We start from the raw sequence: 18,507 nt of genomic DNA, 5'->3' as shown, positions 1-18,507 counted from the left end.
TTATCTTCACGGCTCACGAGCGTGCCTTCACGACTCACGAGCGAAGTTCCGATTCAGTGTTGAACGATTTTACATGGACGACGAAAACCATGGGGATCTACTGTTGATGATTTGCTATAGTTTACCCTGAAAATTGATAAATTTTTTTTATGAGATCGGATCATATGCCTAAAAATTAATTGAATTGTAAGAAAGGGACACCTGGTTTTATAAACAAAAGAGAATCTTTTAATTTAGAAATGATATTTGGCTCAATTTACCAATTATTATTTTTGATGGATTCAATTAAATCTCCATTCGATCTTGTGAGTAAGAAGGGCCCATGTTCAAAGTCAACGCGCACGCAGCTGGATCACGCCGACAGATCGAAAAAATAAACAAAAGAAGCGGAGGATTTGACTTTAGTGGGCGCAGTCAACGCCAGATTCCACTTCCCAGTTCACCAGAAACCGCGAAAATGATGACAACGGATCGAATCCCCATTGCCTTCATGTTTCCGAGGTCCATGCGTAATGCGTCGGCTCAATTCAGGCGTTCATTGAGGCGGCGGCGCTCGACCGCGAACGGGAAACGAGGAGAAAATGAAGCCGCCCTGCAACCAATCGAGCCCCTTCCGTTCCATGCTCAAGATCCTGATCCTGGTGCTGTCAATCAACCTGTTGTCCATATTTGTTTTCGCCGGCTTTGGCGGCAAGGATTGGTATCTGATCATCGCCGGCCGCGGAGACTTGATTCGCAAGCTCATTGTGAAGCAGGGGAAGCTCTCCGACCGCCGTGCGGAGTTCGTGCAGCTCCAGAAGCGGCTGAGCCGCCTCCTCGTGGTGCTCATCCGAGAGCTCGGCAGGTGGCACAGTGACCAAGGGCGAAATTAAAATTTTATCACGGAGGAATTAAATTTAAAATAAATCATCATCCTTTTTATATATATAAAAAAAATTTTGTTCATAAAAAAAAATTAATGCATCATATTATATATTATATAACATGTCTTTCATATCATAATGATAATATTTCAATATAATATAAAAATAAAAAATTTTAAAAATAAAAAATAAATTAAAAGAGTATAAAGAAAATAACTATACAAGGTACTAGAAATGTAATCAATCAAGTTCATTGATATTATTATTTACTCTATAAGACTTCTCATTAAACTCATCTATTATGGATTCAACATCTATTGAATTGACAAACTCTCGCTCAATGTAAACAATCAAACAATTTGCAAGGAAATCGTTATCCATCTTATTACAAAGTGACGTCTTCACAAGATTCATTGTTAAAAATGCTCTCTTTGTAGTTGCTGTCGAAATTGAAAGAGTCAACACTAAGCGAATCAATCTATCAACCAAAAAGAAACGATCCAATTTTCTAATTTCAATCAATACTTGACATAACTGAGAAAGAGAAGCGACATTATGAAAATCTACATAACGAACAACTACATATTCATGATGCTCAAAGTGTCTTCTCAAAGCATCTAACTCAATTCGAATAAAATCTTAAGGATAGAAAATTTGAGCAAGAATATAAATATCTTCAATATTGAACGATTTGAACCTATCAATAGGATTCAAGGCAGCAGTTGCATTATTTGTTCAGTGAATTTATTATTCAACTCCATCAATTGAAATTCTATCACAATATTGAATATGTTAATGTGATAATATTACTCAACTATGATATTCTTCTTCTGTTGACAAGAACGTCTTGCTCCTTCCAAATATCGAGCACTCATATTGGGCATTTCAATGTGATGCCTTTCAAAAAAAAAATATTATCATCATATAGTAAATATCATGTAAAAATGAAAATAAATAGTTAAATAAATAAGTAAATCCATCCTTTCACAAAACTTCAATACACTTTCTAAAATTTTTCCCATCCAACTTCTCGAAACTTTTGAAGAAGAATCTTGGTTGATGAGACCAAATTGATTGCATTTAATATGTCTTGAGATTTCATTTGCAATGCTTGACAAAGAATATTAGAGATTCCCAAAACTTCATTCATGAGTTGCAAGATAAAGACAAATGACATCATCTCTTTGTAAATGCTTTTAGCTTCTCCACCTATACTACTATTGAGTCCATTATCAATCATTCTTTCAAGGAGTATACAAGTTGCACCATACATATCAATTAAATTATTGACAAAAGCCAAATGACAGCTCCAACGAGTAGCTCCAACTTGTAAAATACGAATTTGATTAGCCCCCGTTGCAGTTTTAAGTTCTCCCGAAGCTATCATATCAATGATTTCATTTTCTCGAATAGATTTTAACTCACATTGATGTTTGAAAGAAGAGCCAAAAAACATTGATAATGGAACTTGATTTTGAAAAGAATAGTCATACTTCATGCACTTCTTTCGATACCACAACTAAAGCAAGTTGCAAGCGGTGGACAAAATAATGCATATAATAGGCATATAGACAATCTTTGCGAAATAAGACTTGTAATTCATTCCATTCACCCTGCATATTACTAGCTCCATCATATCCTTGACCCCACAAACTTTCAACCAAAAAATTGTAACGAGAAAGCACATTGCATATTTCTTTTTTAAGAGTTAATGCATTTGTGTCAATCACATTAGCAACTTCAAAATAACGTTCTCGAACAATGCTCGTGTAGTCCACATATCTCAAAATGATGGTCATATGTTCTTCATTAGATTCATCAAGAGTTTCATCAACAAGAATACAGAACTTGGCATCCCCTACTTCTTCACGAGTCATATTTCACACTTTATTAGCAAAAATATGCAATAATTCTTTCTGAATCTTGGAAGATGTATACTTGGCATTTTGAGGAGTATTTTCTCGGACAACTGAAGCAATTTCTTCATTCACTCTTGCTTGCAACTTAACCAATTCAATGAAACTTCCACTATTAGTAGAATGGATAGATTCATCATGACCTCTAAATACATACCCTTGCATAGGTAACTATTTCATACTCTCTATTGAAGTCTTAAGTCGTAATCGATTACTCAGTATTTCTTCAGAAGTTACCTTGTTTATAACTTTGCCAATGTGATGAGTGTTAGATCGAGAAGCGCTAGAGGGGGGGGGGGGTGAATAGCGCTCGTGGCTTTCACAGTCAATTTCGTAAAAATATCGAGTTATAACGCAGCGAAAATAGTAAAATACACAAACACACAGAAGACTCGAGAAGTTACTTCGTTCGGAGCCTATCTCGACTCCTACTCAAAGGCCCGCGGTCGCTGACCGCTTTCGGTGGGCAACAACTATAGTTCGTAAAAACTATTACAAACTAAGTACAATTCAAAACAGTAATAATAAAACTTATACCGACAACAAAAGACTAAATCTGGAGCTCCAGGTTGTCAGCATTGAGTTGAGGCTTTGTCGGAACGTCTCATTAGCAGCAGGTTGCAGAAAGATTGCTTGTGAGAAGTTGTGAAGAGCTGCTGTTCGAAGTCCCCTTATAAATAGTGCTGGAGGCACCTCCAAGCCTGTCCGAGGCGCCTCCAGGCCGTCGAGTCGTACGGGTGGATCAGCGCAAATCTGGTCGCATCTCATCCCTCTAAAGGCGCCTCCAAGCTGCTCTAAGGCGCCTCCAACGCCTGGTCCAAGGCGCCTCCAGCTTCCTCCAAGGCGCCTCCAACTCTTCTGGACAACTGGCTTCGGCTAGCACCCGAGGTGCCTCCAAGGCCCATGGAGGCGCCTCGGACACTGTTCATTTGAGGTTAAAGATGTTCCTTTGTTCCTGCAAATTGTGTTAGTCCCAAACACAAACCTTGCAAAACAAAGTTAGCACATGGATAATATTATAGATAAACTTGACAGTCGTCGGACTGTCCGGGTCTGACTTCGGATTTTCGACCAGAAACCCTAGGTCGATCCGACGCCTACTGTTCCCTCTACGGGGAACGCGTCCTCACCTACTCCACTCAGGAGATTTACCTGTTGTCAGTGCGATCCTCCAGATCGACTGGACTTTTGCTCGGTGCTCGATGCTTCCGGACTTTCTGCTAGACGTCCGCTTCCCGGCTGGTCCAGTCTTTCACCTGGTTCACGACACCAGGACTTTCCACCTAGGGTTACCCCCCAGGACTTTTGCCTGAAGCACTCGACCCACCAAGACTTTCCGCATAGGGTTACCACCCCCTATGACCTAGGGTTACCACCCCCTATGACCTAGGGTTACCACCCCCTAGGGTTTTCACTTGCCTAACCACAGCTAGGACTTTTCCTGAAACACTTAAACAGACTTGTTAGATCACAACATAACCTTAACTTTGAATCCTTTGACATTATCAAAACTCAGGTTCGATCGTCGGATACTTCCCGCACCAACAATCTCCCCCTTTTTGATTATGGCAACTGAAATTCAAAGTTAAGTAAAACAAATGCATAAATATATTTAAAAGGTTTAAGTGAGCAGGCTTAAGTATATAAATTCAAATACAAGCATAACTTAAGCTAACACTTAAACTTTGTGAAGCTCCCCCTTAATACAGGGCTTTCTTTTACTTTTGAATTTTCCTACTCTCCCCCTTTGCCATTTATAAAAAAATAAGCCAGTTTAAAACAAGTTTTAAGTTTTTAGAAAAAAACAGATTAGGCTTTGAAAGAAGGTAAAAATGCTTGTGGAACACTTAGCTTATAATTAAATTTTACTGAAAAAGCTGTTAGCTAAGTGAGATAGAGGACTTAAGAGGAATATTTTTCACCTAAGTTTAAAAGGCTAATATATGGTTGACTTTAAAGGATGACTTTAGCAACTTTTGAAACTTAGTTGTTTTTGAAAAAATACTCAGCTAAATTTTGAAAATCTGTTTAGAAGAAAAACTTAGCTAGATTTTAAAGAATTTTTGGAGCTAAATATTTTTTGAAAAAAATAAGTTCGAAGGCTCTTTTTTCTTAGCAGATTTTTTTTTTTTAAAAATAAGTTCTTTTAAATAAACTTAGCCACTTCGAAGGCTCTTTTTACTTAGCAGAAATCTTTTGAAAGCAATGAGTTAAATTTTACAAAAATATGCTTTTTAATATTTTTAGCTAAGCAAAGAATGAATCTGAGAGGTAACTTAGAAAAATATTTTAGCAAAATTTATAAAGTTAGATTTCAAGGTTGGCTAAGTTTGAAAAAGTTTGAAGGTTGTTATATGAATCACTTAGCTAAGCCTTTTGCAAACATTGAATTTTGAAAATATAGCTTAAGTTTAAAGAGGTACTTAGCTTAATTTAAAAAAAACTTAATTTTTGAAAAAGTAGGAGTAAGAACTTGTTAAATTTTAGGACGAAGAGGGAGTAACTAAATATTTAATTTATTTATTCAAATTACTTGGTCCTTAAGTCCAAGCATGAGTCAAGTTAAATAGATTTTAAGTTATCAAAATTGTTTCGATTAGGTATCAGAGCCCTAAAGTACAAGCATGCTCAATCTTAAAAATCTCTATTTCCTTCACCAACTGTCTAACCTTTAGCTACTTGCTGATTGCCTAGAGGGCAGCAGCTTTCACTCGGTTAGTTAAGTTAAGTCATTTGGTCCAGTTAGATTTGACTGAGGCTGGATGACTTAAACTGATTACTGTTAATAAAGTATTTAACGCTCAGACTCATAATGATGCACAGATATAAGCATACTGGAGTCCAGGCTGTACCCTATGCATCTCACGTCGTTCTATGTTTTTTCAAACACAAGCAAGGTATACTTAGGTGTTTGTGAGATTCTCTGGCTTAAATCTAGGGGAACATGATTTCTAGGATAGAGCCCAAACTAAGTCCAACTTTTGAAAATTCTAAGAAAATGGGTTTTTAAAATCATTATTTTTCCTAGAATTTTTGAAAAGAACAGGATGATTAAATAAGAGTTTTGAAGTAAGACAATGAGTTTGAAAATCAACATCTATTCTACCCAGCACATTCTTATTTGTCTTCTAAGTGCACTGAACTCAAGTTTAGGTAAGGGTTTTGTGAAAATGTCAGCTAGGTTTGATTTGGACTCAACATGGTTGAGTGCAAGTTCACCTTTAGCTACGTGATCCCTTACAAAGTGGTGTTTTACCTCTATGTGTTTAGTCCTAGAGTGGTGAAGTGAATTTTTTGTTAGATTAATTGAGCTTATATTATCAATTAAAATTTTTGTATTATAATTGATAGTCTTTTAAGGTATGCATCATCCATAAAAGTTGAGAGGCACACTCTCCTAGGGCTATGTATTCAGCTTCAGTAATGGATAGAGCAACACAATGTTGCTTTCTGCTTGACCAACTTACTAGGCACTGGCCTAGGATTTGGCAGCTACCACTTGTACTTTTTCTGTCTAATTTGCACCCGGCATAGTCTGAGTCAGAATAACCAAAAAGGTCAAAGGTGCTAGTTCTAGGGTACCAAAGTCCTATATTGAGGGTGCCCTTAATATACCTAAGTATTCTTTTAACATATGTTAGATGTGATTCTTTTGCACAAGATTGGTATCTTGCGCACATACCAACTACAAATATTATATCTGGTCGACTTGCAGTTAGGTAGAGTAGGCTTCCTATTATACTTCTATAGTACTTTGGGTCTACTGGTTTTCCTTCTGGGTCAGAGTCAATGTTGATGTTAGTGGCCATTGGGGTATTTATGATTTTTGAATTTTCCATGCCAAACTTTTTAATTAGTTCTTTAGCATATTTAGTTTGGTAAATATAGATTCCATCTTTCGTTTGTTTAATTTGTAAACCTAATAAAAAATTTAGTTCCCCAACCATACTCATTTCAAATTCATTTTCCATTAATTTAACGAATTCTTTTAGAAATTTAGAGTCAGTTGAGCCAAAAATTATATCATCAACATATATTTGGGCTATGAAGATGTCTTTTTATATAGTTTTTACAAATAGGGTCGGATCTATGTGACCTTGGTTAAAGCCTTTGGATGTTAAGTAATTGGATAACCATTCAAACCATGCTCTAGGAGCTTGTTTAAGTCCATATAAGGCATTTTTCAATTCAAATACATGATTAGGGTAGTCTAAGTCCTCAAATCCTGGGGGTTGGTTTGCATAGACCTCTTCCTTAATGAACCCATTTAGGAACGCGGATTTTACATCCATTGGGTATAACCTAAATCCTTTATGTGCTGCATAGGCTAATAACATCCTAATGGATTCGAGTTTAGCTACTGGTGCATAGGTTTCGTCATAGTCTAAACCCTCAGCTTGACTAAATCATTTGGCTACTAGTCTAGCCTTATTTCTAATTATTTCACCCTGATTATCCAACTTGTTTCTAAATACCCATTTGGTATCTATTATTGATTTATCTAAGGGTTTAGGTACAAGTTGCCAGACTTGGTTTCTATCAAATTGGGCTAACTCTTCTTGCATAGCAATGATCCAGTCTGGGTCAGGTAGGGCTTCTTCTATAGTCTTAGGTTCAATTTTAGAAATAAGGGCAATCTGACTAAGGTTTCTATAAGAGGATCTAGTTCTAACTCCTAGGTTTGGATCACCCAAAATTTGGTCAGGTGGGTGAGAGGTACTTGCTCTAGTTGGTCTTATGTTTGGGTCAGAAATTGGTTTCTCTGGTTTATTAGTGTTGGGATGAATTTCATCGTCTTCAATAATTCTTGGATTAATGTCAACATTTTCATTTAAGTTAGGTAGATTATTTTCTTCATCAAATATTATATTAGTTGTTTCTTCAACTTTTAGGGTATTTTGGTTATAGACTCTATAGGCCCTACTGGTTGTGGAGTACCCTAAAAAGATTCCTTGGTTTGATTTGAGTGTAAATTTTCCTAAGTAATCTTTAGTATTTAAAATATGAACTTTACATCCAAAAACTTTTAAATAGTTTAGGTTGGGAATTTTATTATAATACATTTCATAAGGAGTTTTATTGTGAAGTTTGTTAATTAGAATTCTATTTTGAATATAATTTGCTGTATTTATGGCTTCGGCCCAAAATTGATAATTTAAGTTATATTCATTTAGCATGGTTCTAGCGGCTTCTTGTAGGGTTCTATTTTTATGTTCCACTAGACCGTTTTGTTGGGGGGTTCTAGGACATAAAAATTCATGTTGATATCCATTGATTTTACAGAATTGGGTAAACCTATGATTTTTAAATTCCCCCCATGATCACTTCTTATTCTTTTAATTTTAGTATCTTTTTCATTTTCTGTTAACTTGCAAAAATTATTAAACTCTTCAAAAGTTTCATCTTTTGTTTTTAGAAATTTTACCCAGGTGAACCTAGAGTAGTCATCAATTATAACTAAGCAATACTGGTTCTTGCTTAGTGACTTAACTCCATGTGAATCAAATAGGTCAAGGTGAAGGAGCTCAAGTAAAGAGATAGTTCTTTCTAGATTAGTTGATTTGTGTGTTGACTTGGTTTGTTTTCCTTGTTGACAAGCATTACGGATTGAGTTTTCAATAAATTTTAATTTGGGCAAACCTTTAACTAGACCATTTTGACTCATTTTTTAAATGAGTCTGGTGTCTTTTGTGCCACAACTCAGTTTCCTCTTCTTGTGTTAGAAAACACTTTATTGAGGAAGTGGGTAGATCAATTGAGTACATATTATTTTTCCTAAGCCCCTTAAGTGTGATTTCAGGGTTTTCAATATTTTTAACTAAACAACTAGATTTGTCAAAGGTAACTAAGTATCCACTATCACACAATTGGCTTATACTTAGAAGATTAAAATTGAAGTTTTCAACTAATAGAACTTTTTGAATAATAAAATCGGAACTAAGTTCGATGTTACCTCTTCCGATTACCTTAAGTTTGCCGTCGTTGCCGAATGCAACAGACCCTAAATTCTATAGTTTGAGCTTTGTGAACTTTAATTTATCTCCAGTCATGTGTCTGGAGCATCCACTATCTAACATCCACTGATCTAATTCTTTATGTTCCTACACATAAATTGTTTGAATTGGACTTCTATTTGATGAAAAGAAAGTGAAGTGATTAAGTTTGAGTTTGTATTGTTTGAAACAGAAGTTTTAACTTTATTTTGAAAATTAATTTAAGTTTGATTAATTTTTAAAGAATAATTTAAGTTATCTTTAATTGTGAGAGAATAATTTAAATTAATTTTGAAAGAATAATTTAAGTTACTTAATTTTTAAAAAAAAATTATGTTAATTAATTTTGAAAGAAATAATTTAAGCTAATTAATTTTGAAAGATAATAATTTAATTTCAAATTTAATTATGATTTTGGATTTGAGTTTAAATTAGTTACAAATTTAATTTTGAATTTGAATTAATTATGAGTTTAATTTTGAATTAATTTTAATTATGAATTTAATTTTGAATTAATTTTAATTACTTAGTCATATCACCTAATCTAAATTTTCAATCAGGGAATCCTATAATTTTGTGAGATGAATTTGTTGGTGCAACCTTAGGTCAAGGTTGACCTGGTTGACCTGACTCTAGTTGACCTGACTCGAGGTGTATTTTGATGTTTGACGAGAATAGAGAAGTTATATTTTGATGTTTGACAAGAATAGGAACTTGGGAGTGTGGGTGCAACCTTTGGTCAAGGTTGACCTGGTTGACCCGACTTGAGTTGACCTGATTCGGGAAAAGCCCAAGTATGGAGACTTGGCACAGAAAAGTCCAAGTATGGAGACTTGGCACGGAAAAGTCCAAGCAGGGAGCTTGGCACGGGAAAAGACACAGAAAAGTCAAAGTATGGAGACTTGGCACGGAAAAGTCCAAGCAGGGAGCTTGGCACGGGAAAAGCCCAAGTATGGAGACTTGGCACGGAAAAGTCCAAGTATGGAGACTTGGCATGGAAAAGTCCAAGCAGGGAGCTTGGCACGGGAAAAGACCAAGCAGGGAGCTTGGCACGGGGAAAAGTCCAAGTATGGAAGCTTGGCATGGGAAGTCTGAGAGGGCTCGGTAGCTCGTTCTCTGAACTGGATGGAGTCGGAGAGGGCTCGGTAGCTCATTCTCCGGACTAGGTCAGAGAGGGCTCGGGAGCTCGTTCTCTGGACTGGACGTGGAAGTCGGAGAGGGCTCGGTAGCTCATTCTCCGGACTATGTCAGAGAGGGCTCGGGAGCTCGTTCTCTGGACCGGACGAAGTCGGAGAGGGCTTGGTAGCTCGTTCTTCGGACTAGGTCAGAGAGGGCTCGGGAGCTCGTTCTATGGACCGGACGAAGTCAGAGAGGGCTCGGTAGCTCGTTCTCCGGACTAGGTCAGAGAGGGCTCTGGAGCTCGTTCTCTGGACCGCAGAGTTGGAAAGGGCTCGATAGCTCGTTCTCCGGACTAGGCCGAGAGGGCTCGGTAGCTCGTCCGGACCCGATGAGGAAGTCGGAGAGGCTCGGTAGCTCGTTCTCCGGACTAGATCGGAGAGGGCTCAGAGCTCGTTCTCTAGACCGGAAGGCCTTTAGGTTTAAGGCTGGATGGATCGGTCCGCAGATCGATCCAGGTGATACTATGGGTTATCTGATCGGTCCGGTGACCGATCAAGAATAACAACGAAGCTCACAGAACGTAGCGATCGGTCACCGGACCGATCGGACGATGTGAGGATCGGTAGATTCTGTGGACCGATCCACCTATAGCCCGATCGGTCCCCAGACCGATCCCAACTCTCACAGAGTTGGTTGATCGTCCGGGGACCGATCAGTTTAGGCCCGATCGGTCCACGCATCGATCAGAGTCTCCTGCATCGATCAGCCGATTGAGCCCAAGCTATACAACGGCTAGATTGCTCTTTGTCTTCTTCGCAGTGCGTGATATAAGGCGCCAGGAGAAGAAAGATCACCAATACAACCTTCTTCTTGTTCCTCACTCTTGCGATCCGAGCTTTGCTGAGCTCCCTATTCTGAAGCTTCGTGGCTTCTGCTGTTGTAGGTGTATCGTGAAGTTGCCGCTTCATCGAACTCCAGTCGACGAGAAGGCAAGCAAAGTGTTTTTACATTTATATTGTTCTTGTTTTCTTTCTCTATTGGTTGTACTCCATTCTTGCTGTTGCAAGAGAGATTGTGGCGAGGTTTCTCCACCCAGAAGGAGTTCATATTAGCCGGTTATCCAGGGTCTCATCCACCGACGGATTGATAGGCTTCGTCCACCTTACGGACACGCCGAGGAGTAGGAGTATCATCTCCGAACCTCGTTACATCATCGTGTTTGAGGTTTGATCTTCTCCACTTTCGTTTCTACATTGTATTTCCGCTGCGCTAACCTAAATTATAGGAAGAAACGATAATTTGAGGTCGGCTATTAACACCCCCCCTCTCTAGCCACATCCGAAGGTCCTAACAAGTGGTATCAGAGCGAGGTCGCTCTTCGTCGGATTAACACCCGGGGGAGCACGAGCTAGAGAATGGATCAACTTGGTGAAGACATCACGATTCCACCCTTTTACGATCGCGACGACTTCGCGTATTGGAAGGTAAGAATGAAGTATTTTCTTATGACTAACCTAGAAAATTGGAATTGTGTACAAGTAGGTTTTATTCCTCCGATGGATAAAGGAGGAGAACCTCTCGAGAAGAAGAAGTGGACGAAGGAACAAATCCATCAATCCATAATCAACGACGAGGTAACGAAAATCTTTGAATTTTCATTACCTAATGATATATTGTGTAAGATAGGTGGATACAACGATGCCAAGGAGTTGTGGAACAACTTGGCTAAGTTCCATGAGGAGAGCTCCAATTCAAGTCATGAAGAGGAGTCAAGTGAGCCAAGTAGCTCACATCATGGAGGTATGGAATTAGAAGTTGAGGGCTACTCAACATCTAAGGAAGAAGAGGAGGAGAGTTCTTCATCAAGATTGGTGCAAGAAGAAGCCTCTACCTCCGGAAGGGATGAAGAAGAGAGGTTATGTCCATCCTCAACCCTAGGTAACTCAAGCAACTTAATTTCAAATAAATTACATATAATGTGCTTTGAGTGTAGGGAATATGGGCATTACAAGAGTAAATGTCCAAAGAGGATTAGGAAGACTCCACCGGCGCCAAAGGTCAAGGAAGCCGGAGTCCCGATACGCAAGGGCAAGGAGCACGTGGTGTGCTTCCAATGCAAGCAAAGGGGGCATTATAGGAGCCAATGTCCGAGGGGGAGGCAACCTCACAAGGACAAGAGACCAAGCACATCTATAGGGGGAGCTAAGGCAAAATCTAAGGTACCCTTTAAGGCACATTATTGCAATTCTAATAAGAAACATGCTAGTAGCTTTATTGCAATTGCCAATGATGATAAGCATGATAACCATAGAAATCGATACATGTGCTTAGGTGCCAAACATGTTAGTCTAGGTAAGGATAATACTAGAAATGTCAACCCTAGAATTAACTCATCTAAGGTTAAGGAAAACCTAGATAGGAATCCCAAAACAACTAGACATATGCCTAGGAATACCTCAAAGAAAAATGACAAATTAAAACTTGAGGTATTAGAGAAGGAAAATCAAGTCTTGAGGTCAAGACTTGACACCTTAGAAAAGACTCTTAAGAATTTGGAGAAGTCAACTCTAGGGTCTAAGGGTCAAAAGCAAAAGTCCAAGGACATGAGAGGTTTGAGTCACAAACCTAAGTCTCAAGTGGTCAAGCCCACTTACCATAATGTTCCATTCGATTATGGAACAAGACCTAGGGCTAGGAAGACCATCACCAAGGTCACAAGGGGAGTCACCCCTAGAGTTGATCTTGATGAGTCCTAAATGACCAAGGCTTTAAAGCCTAGGAGGGTCATTAGGAGGGTTGCTAGGGAAGTCATCCCTAGTGAATATTTAGTGAACCCAATGAGCTCAAATAGGTTTTGGGTTCCTAGGAGCGTGATTTCATCACGCTAGATGGTTTAGGTTGTGCCCATCTTATTTGGATAGGTAGTTAACCTAATCATGGCAAAAGGTGGCATTTTAGGAAGTTTCAAGGTATAACCAAGCCTTGAAAATGAAATTAAAAATTATTCCTAAGGTGATTAGGATGTGCCAACCACATTTGAAGAGTTTTCTAGGATCAATCTAATTGGCACATAGTGATCTAAAAATCTTTAGTATATGATTTTAGGTCTATTACACTTAGGAATATAGAATTTGTGGCAAAATGATCAAAATTATCAAAAATGACAACTAACGCTAGAATTAGGTATTTTCTATACCTTTATATGTTATTTGCCATATATTGTTTGCCATATGCCATGTCATGACATCATATTTATTTTATTATCATTTGAAATGTCATGATAATGCTTAGGTTAGTTATATGTCATGCCTTATTTAAGTTTCATACTTTATGACATGACATCATGACATTGGCACATGTTTTCACTTATGATATTATTTTATGTCATGTCATCATCTCTTGCATTTATGATCAATTAAATTGATTTAAGGATAAAAACTCAATTTGATATGGAAATCAAATTGTTGTTTAGAAAATGCATGAAAACTTAGCTTAAGATGACCTAAATCCATATCTCACATCAAAATTGACTTGGATATATTTGATACACCTTAGATGTGTGTGAGATATTAGGATTATGAGTTAGGATCAAGGTGCATAGCTCTTGTACCTAGATGAGCCTAATTCTAAATTGAGGATCATAGGAAAAGCTTGTGTACAAGTCATGTACATTTAGCCCTAAGATTGTGGTCCTAAATTTAATGGTTTAAAATCATTTCAAAATTAATTTGAAAAACCTTGATGAAGCTTTTCTAGTGATAGCATTCATTATTGAGTAAGTTGATACAAAGATGGATTAACCTTGAGCTATTTCAAAGTTTTTCAAACTTTGTATCAAGATTTGAAAATGGAAGTTATTTTCATAGAAAACTATTTTTCCATGATAATATATGTTATGAGGAATGTATCCTCAAAATTTTACAATTTTTGAAATTTTCTGTGAATTTTTAAGGGTTTCTGAATTTCGGGAGAAAAATCAGAAATTCCTATTAGAGCTTTGTGGACCGATCAGAGGGGATGCTGATCGGTCCAAGGAGGTCTGGATCACCGATCCAGGGAGTGTGGATCGGTCGGTGACCGATCAGAGCGTGCCAAAATACTGATTTTCGACTGATTGTCTGAAATTTCAGCTGGAAGTTGGTATTTTAGATTTCTAAAGGATTGAAACTCTCCAAGACATTGTTGGTGCAATGGTCAAGGGGGAGTTGACCTTTAGGGGGAGTTTTACCTATTGGTCAAGCGGGAGTTGACTTTTAGGGGGAGTTTTTACTCGTCAAGATTAGTGATATGGGGATTGTCACTATGTTGATTGTTGTATTTAGTATCAAGGGGGGAATTAAGGGTTTCAATGAAAGGTATGGGACTTTTATTAGGAAAAAACTCTTGACCTTGATTCACTCTTTTTGATGTGTGTCAAAAAGGGGGAGAATGTTTAGAAAATGTTCAAGGAAGAACATTGGAGTTTGGGGAGAATGTTCAAGGAAGAACATTGGAGAACTATTGGAAAACCTAAGTTAAGTTATCGGGTTAACCTAACTTGATTATGGTTTTTGTCAAACATCAAAAAGGGGGAGATTGTTGGTGCAACCTTAGGTCAAGGTTGACCTGGTTGACCCGACTCGAGTTGACCTGACTCGAGGTGTATTTTGATGTTTGACGAGAATAGAGAAGTTGTATTTTGATGTTTGACAAGAATAGGAACTTGGGAGTGTGGGTGCAACCTTTGGTCAAGGTTGACCTGGTTGACCCGACTTGAGTTGACCTGATTCGGGAAAAGCCCAAGTATGGAGACTTGGCACGGAAAAGTCCAAGTATGGAGACTTGGCACGGAAAAGTCCAAGCAGGGAGCTTGGCACGGGAAAAGACACGGAAAAATCCAAGTATGGAGACTTGGCACGAAAAAGTCCAAGCAGGGAGCTTGACACGGGAAAAGTCCAAGCAGGGAGCTTGGCACGGGAAAAGCCCAAGTATGGAGACTTGGCACGGAAAAGTCCAAGTATGGAGACTTGGCACGGAAAAGTCCAAGCAGGGAGCTTGGCACGGGAAAAGACCAAGCAGGGAGCTTGGCACGGGGAAAAGTCCAAGTATGGAAGCTTGGCATGGGAAGTCAGAGAGGGCTCGGTAGCTCGTTCTCTGGACTGGATGGAGTCGGAGAGGGCTTGGTAGCTCGTTCTCTGGACGGAGAGGGACGGGAGCTCGTTCTCTGGACCGGACGTGGAAGTCGGAGAGGCCTCGGTAACTTTCTCCGGACTAGGTTAGAGAGGGCTCGAGCCTGCTCGACCGGACGGGGAGAGGGGCCTGAGCTGCTCTCCTGACCAGGCCAGAGGGCTCGGAGCTCGCTCTGGATCGGACGGTCGGAGAGGGCTCGGTAGCTGCCTCCTGACTAGGTCGAGAGGGCTCGAGAGCTCGTTATCTGACCGACATGAGTTGGAAAGGGCTCGATAGCTCGTTCTCCGGACCAGGCCGAGAGGCCGTAGCTCGCTCTCTCGACGGATGAGGAAGCCGGAGAGGGCTCGTGGCTCATTCTCCGGACTAGATGGAGAGGGCTCGGTGGCTCGTTCTAGACCGGAAGGCCTTTAGGTTTGGTCGGGAAATTGATCGGTCTGCACCGATCCAGGATACTATGGTTATCTGATCGGTCCAACAACTGTGGATCAAACTGTTCACCGAGGCCCGATCGGTCACCGGACCGATCAGAAATGATCGAGGCGGGGTAGGGGATGCATGGACCGATCCACCTGCTCGATCGGTCCACGCACCGATTAGCCAACTCTCACAGAGTTGGTTGATCGGGGACCGATCGATTAGCCTGATCGGTCCACAGATCGATCAGAGTCTCCAGACCGATCGATGCCTGATCGGTCCAGGCCTAGCCGTTGCGACACAACGGCTAGATTTCTGTGTTGCTCTTTGTCTTCTTCGCAGGTGCAGGATATAAGGCTGCTACAGGAGAAGAAAGATCACTCTGGATACAACCTTCTTCTTGTTCCTCACTCTTGCGATCTGAGCTTTGCTGAGCTCCCTATTCCTGAAGCTTCGTGTGAACTTCCCTCGACTGGGTGATCAGCTGCTGTTGACATCGTGAAGTTGCTGCTTCATCGAACTCCAGTCGACGAGAAGGCAAGCAAAGTGTTTTTACATTTATATTGTTCTTGTTTTCTTTCTCTATTGGTTGTACTCCATTCTTGCTGTTGCAAGAGAGATTGTGGCGAGGTTTCTCCACCCAGAAGGAGTTCATATTAGCCGGTTATCCGGGGTCTCATCCACCGACGGATTGATAGGCTTCGTCCACCTTACGGACACGCCGAGGAGTAGGAGTATCATCTTCGAACCTCGTTACATCATCGTGTTTGAGGTTTGATCTTCTACACCTTCGTTTCTACATTGTATTTCCGCTGCGCTAACCTAAATTGTAGGAAGAAACGATAATTTGAGGTTGGCTATTCACACCCCCCCTCTTTAGCCGCATCCGAAGGTCCTAACAGAATTAGTTTCAATTTAAGAGTTTTGTTTAACTTTGTGTTAGATTTAGGTTTAGTTTTGGGTTCAACAAGCAGGCGTTCTTTGGATAAACTTCTGGGCTATGGTGAGTCACAAGGACATCATTAAAGTAACCATGCCTTCGAGGTTTTCCAAATAGTCCTACCCATTGAACTTAGTACAAAACCTTGGTCTAACTGGTTAGGATCCATAAAGGGTAGCTTCGGTCAGTTCCACTTAGCCAAATGCACCAGGTCAAAGCCATATCTTCCTAGACATGCGATGACTAAGTTTTCCCAACGTACTATCATCCAATACTTCACCAGTACCGTGGGTCAAGTTAAACCTAGCCCATTTTAATCTAACCCTATTTACCCTGCCGGGTAGGTAAAGTTCGGTTACCCTGTCGGGTAGATTAAGTTCGGTTACCCAGTCGAATAGTTTAGTTGGGGGTGCCAGCTATTCTGGATCCTCCTTCTATTTTTATTTGATTTAAGTTGAATTTTACTTTTAATTTTGAATTAATTTTGAATTGAATGTCAAATTTTGAAATTTGAATTTAATTTTGAATTTTGAATTTTGAATTTTGAATTTTGAATTTTGAATTTTGAATTTTTAATTTAATTTTGAATTATGTTCGTTTTATTAATATCGTCTTTCTTTTTGCTCCCCCTGGATCATAACCTCGATATGGTCTATCGAGGTAGTGTATTTGATCCTTCGGGATCCAATATTGACCAAGTCCAACTTGATTAATCAAATTGGACTTGGAGATCCATGCTTGGACTGTTTTTCTATTTGCTCTTTGTACAAGAGATAAATAAGATTTATATTTTTTCTTTGGTTTAAATCCTAGACCAGTTCTATTGTAAACGACTCTTTGTGTCCCAAGAATTAGGTCAAGATTCTTGGAACCTAAAGAAAACTGTTCTAGTGTTTTCTCCAGATCCTTGACTTGAATTTTCAGGCTGGAATTCTCTTCTACAAGTTTTTGGACTTGAGTTGAATTTCCAGTCTGAACTGCTTCAGTCAAAGATTCGGAGTTAGTCACTTCTTTAAGGACTTCTACTTCCTTTAGAAGTGACTTGACTCTAAGGTTTGATTTAGCTAATTTTCGTAACAAATAATTAACTAAATTATTGAGTCGAGAGATACTTATAGAGGGATCAGGCCCTTCGGAAACAAATATGGATTCGTGGCTTCGCTCGGACTCGGCCTCCGACTCGCTTTCACTCTCGGACAGGTTGATTTAGTCCTGGGCCATCAGCGCCAGTAAACTTGTCTGATCGAATTTGTCGTCGTCGTCTTCTGAGGAAGATTCATCCCATGTCGCCTTCAGGGCCTTCTTCCTTCTCTGCTTCTTTGCTTCCTTTTGGTTAGGGCAGTTGGCCTTGATGTGCCCCTTCTGGTTGCAGCCGTAGCAGATCACCTCAAATTTTACCTTAGAATTCGGTTGGGCCTCCTTGGATTGGACTGCCTTCTTTAGGTCCCTCTTGTTGAAGTCTTTCTTCTTCATGTAGAGTCTTTTCACAAGGTTCATGAGTTCAATGGTTAGTTCATTGTCTTCTTCATCTGAGTCAGTTTCTGCTTCCGACTCCTGTTCGGTTCTTCGTCGTGATCTTGATTCGCGAGCTCCACCGGTACCTGCAAGCAAAGCAATTCCTTTCTCGGAAGGCTGTGTATTAGTCTGCTCATGAAGTTCGAATTCTGAAAATAGCTCGTCTAATCTAATTGAAGATAAATCTTTGGAGACTTTGTAGGCATCTACCATTGATGCCCACAATGTACTCCTAGGGAAAGAGTTGAGTGCATACCTTATGATGTCCCTATTCTCGACCTTTTGACCAATTGCGTGGAGGGAGTTGAGGATGTCTTGTATACGTGCGTGGAGTTGACAGGCCGTCTCATCTTCCTGCATTTTTAGGTTATACAATTTATTAAGCAACAAGTCATGTTTACTTACTTTTGTGTCAGAGGTTCCCTCGTGGAGTTCGATCAGCTTTTCCCAAAGCTCTTTTGCGCTGGAGAATGATCCAACTCTGTTGAGTTCCTCCTTGGTCAGTCCGCATTGGAGGGTGCAGGTTGCTCTAGCATCAACTTCCACCTTCTTGATTAGGGACGGTTCCCATTTTTCGC

At 39.7% G+C, this 18,507-nt stretch overlaps 1 protein-coding gene across 1 annotated transcript in view; it reads left to right on the top strand.

The window, feature by feature from the left end:
- Positions 1 to 581: 581 nt before the first annotated feature.
- The window catches only part of LOC122055037 (beta-glucosidase 26-like), a 70,207-nt gene continuing 52,281 nt past the window's right edge, over positions 582 to 18,507 (top strand). The window contains exon 1 of the mRNA XM_042616434.1: positions 582 to 852. Coding sequence (XP_042472368.1) covers positions 582 to 852 — 271 coding nt within the window. The remainder of the gene's footprint in view (positions 853 to 18,507) is intronic.

This window comes from Zingiber officinale, chromosome 3B (genome assembly GCF_018446385.1).
Source record: "Zingiber officinale cultivar Zhangliang chromosome 3B, Zo_v1.1, whole genome shotgun sequence".
NCBI classification, from domain to species: Eukaryota; Viridiplantae; Streptophyta; class Magnoliopsida; order Zingiberales; family Zingiberaceae; genus Zingiber; species Zingiber officinale.
Note: the sequence above shows the minus strand (reverse complement) of the source record. Positions and strands in the feature narration are given on the sequence as shown.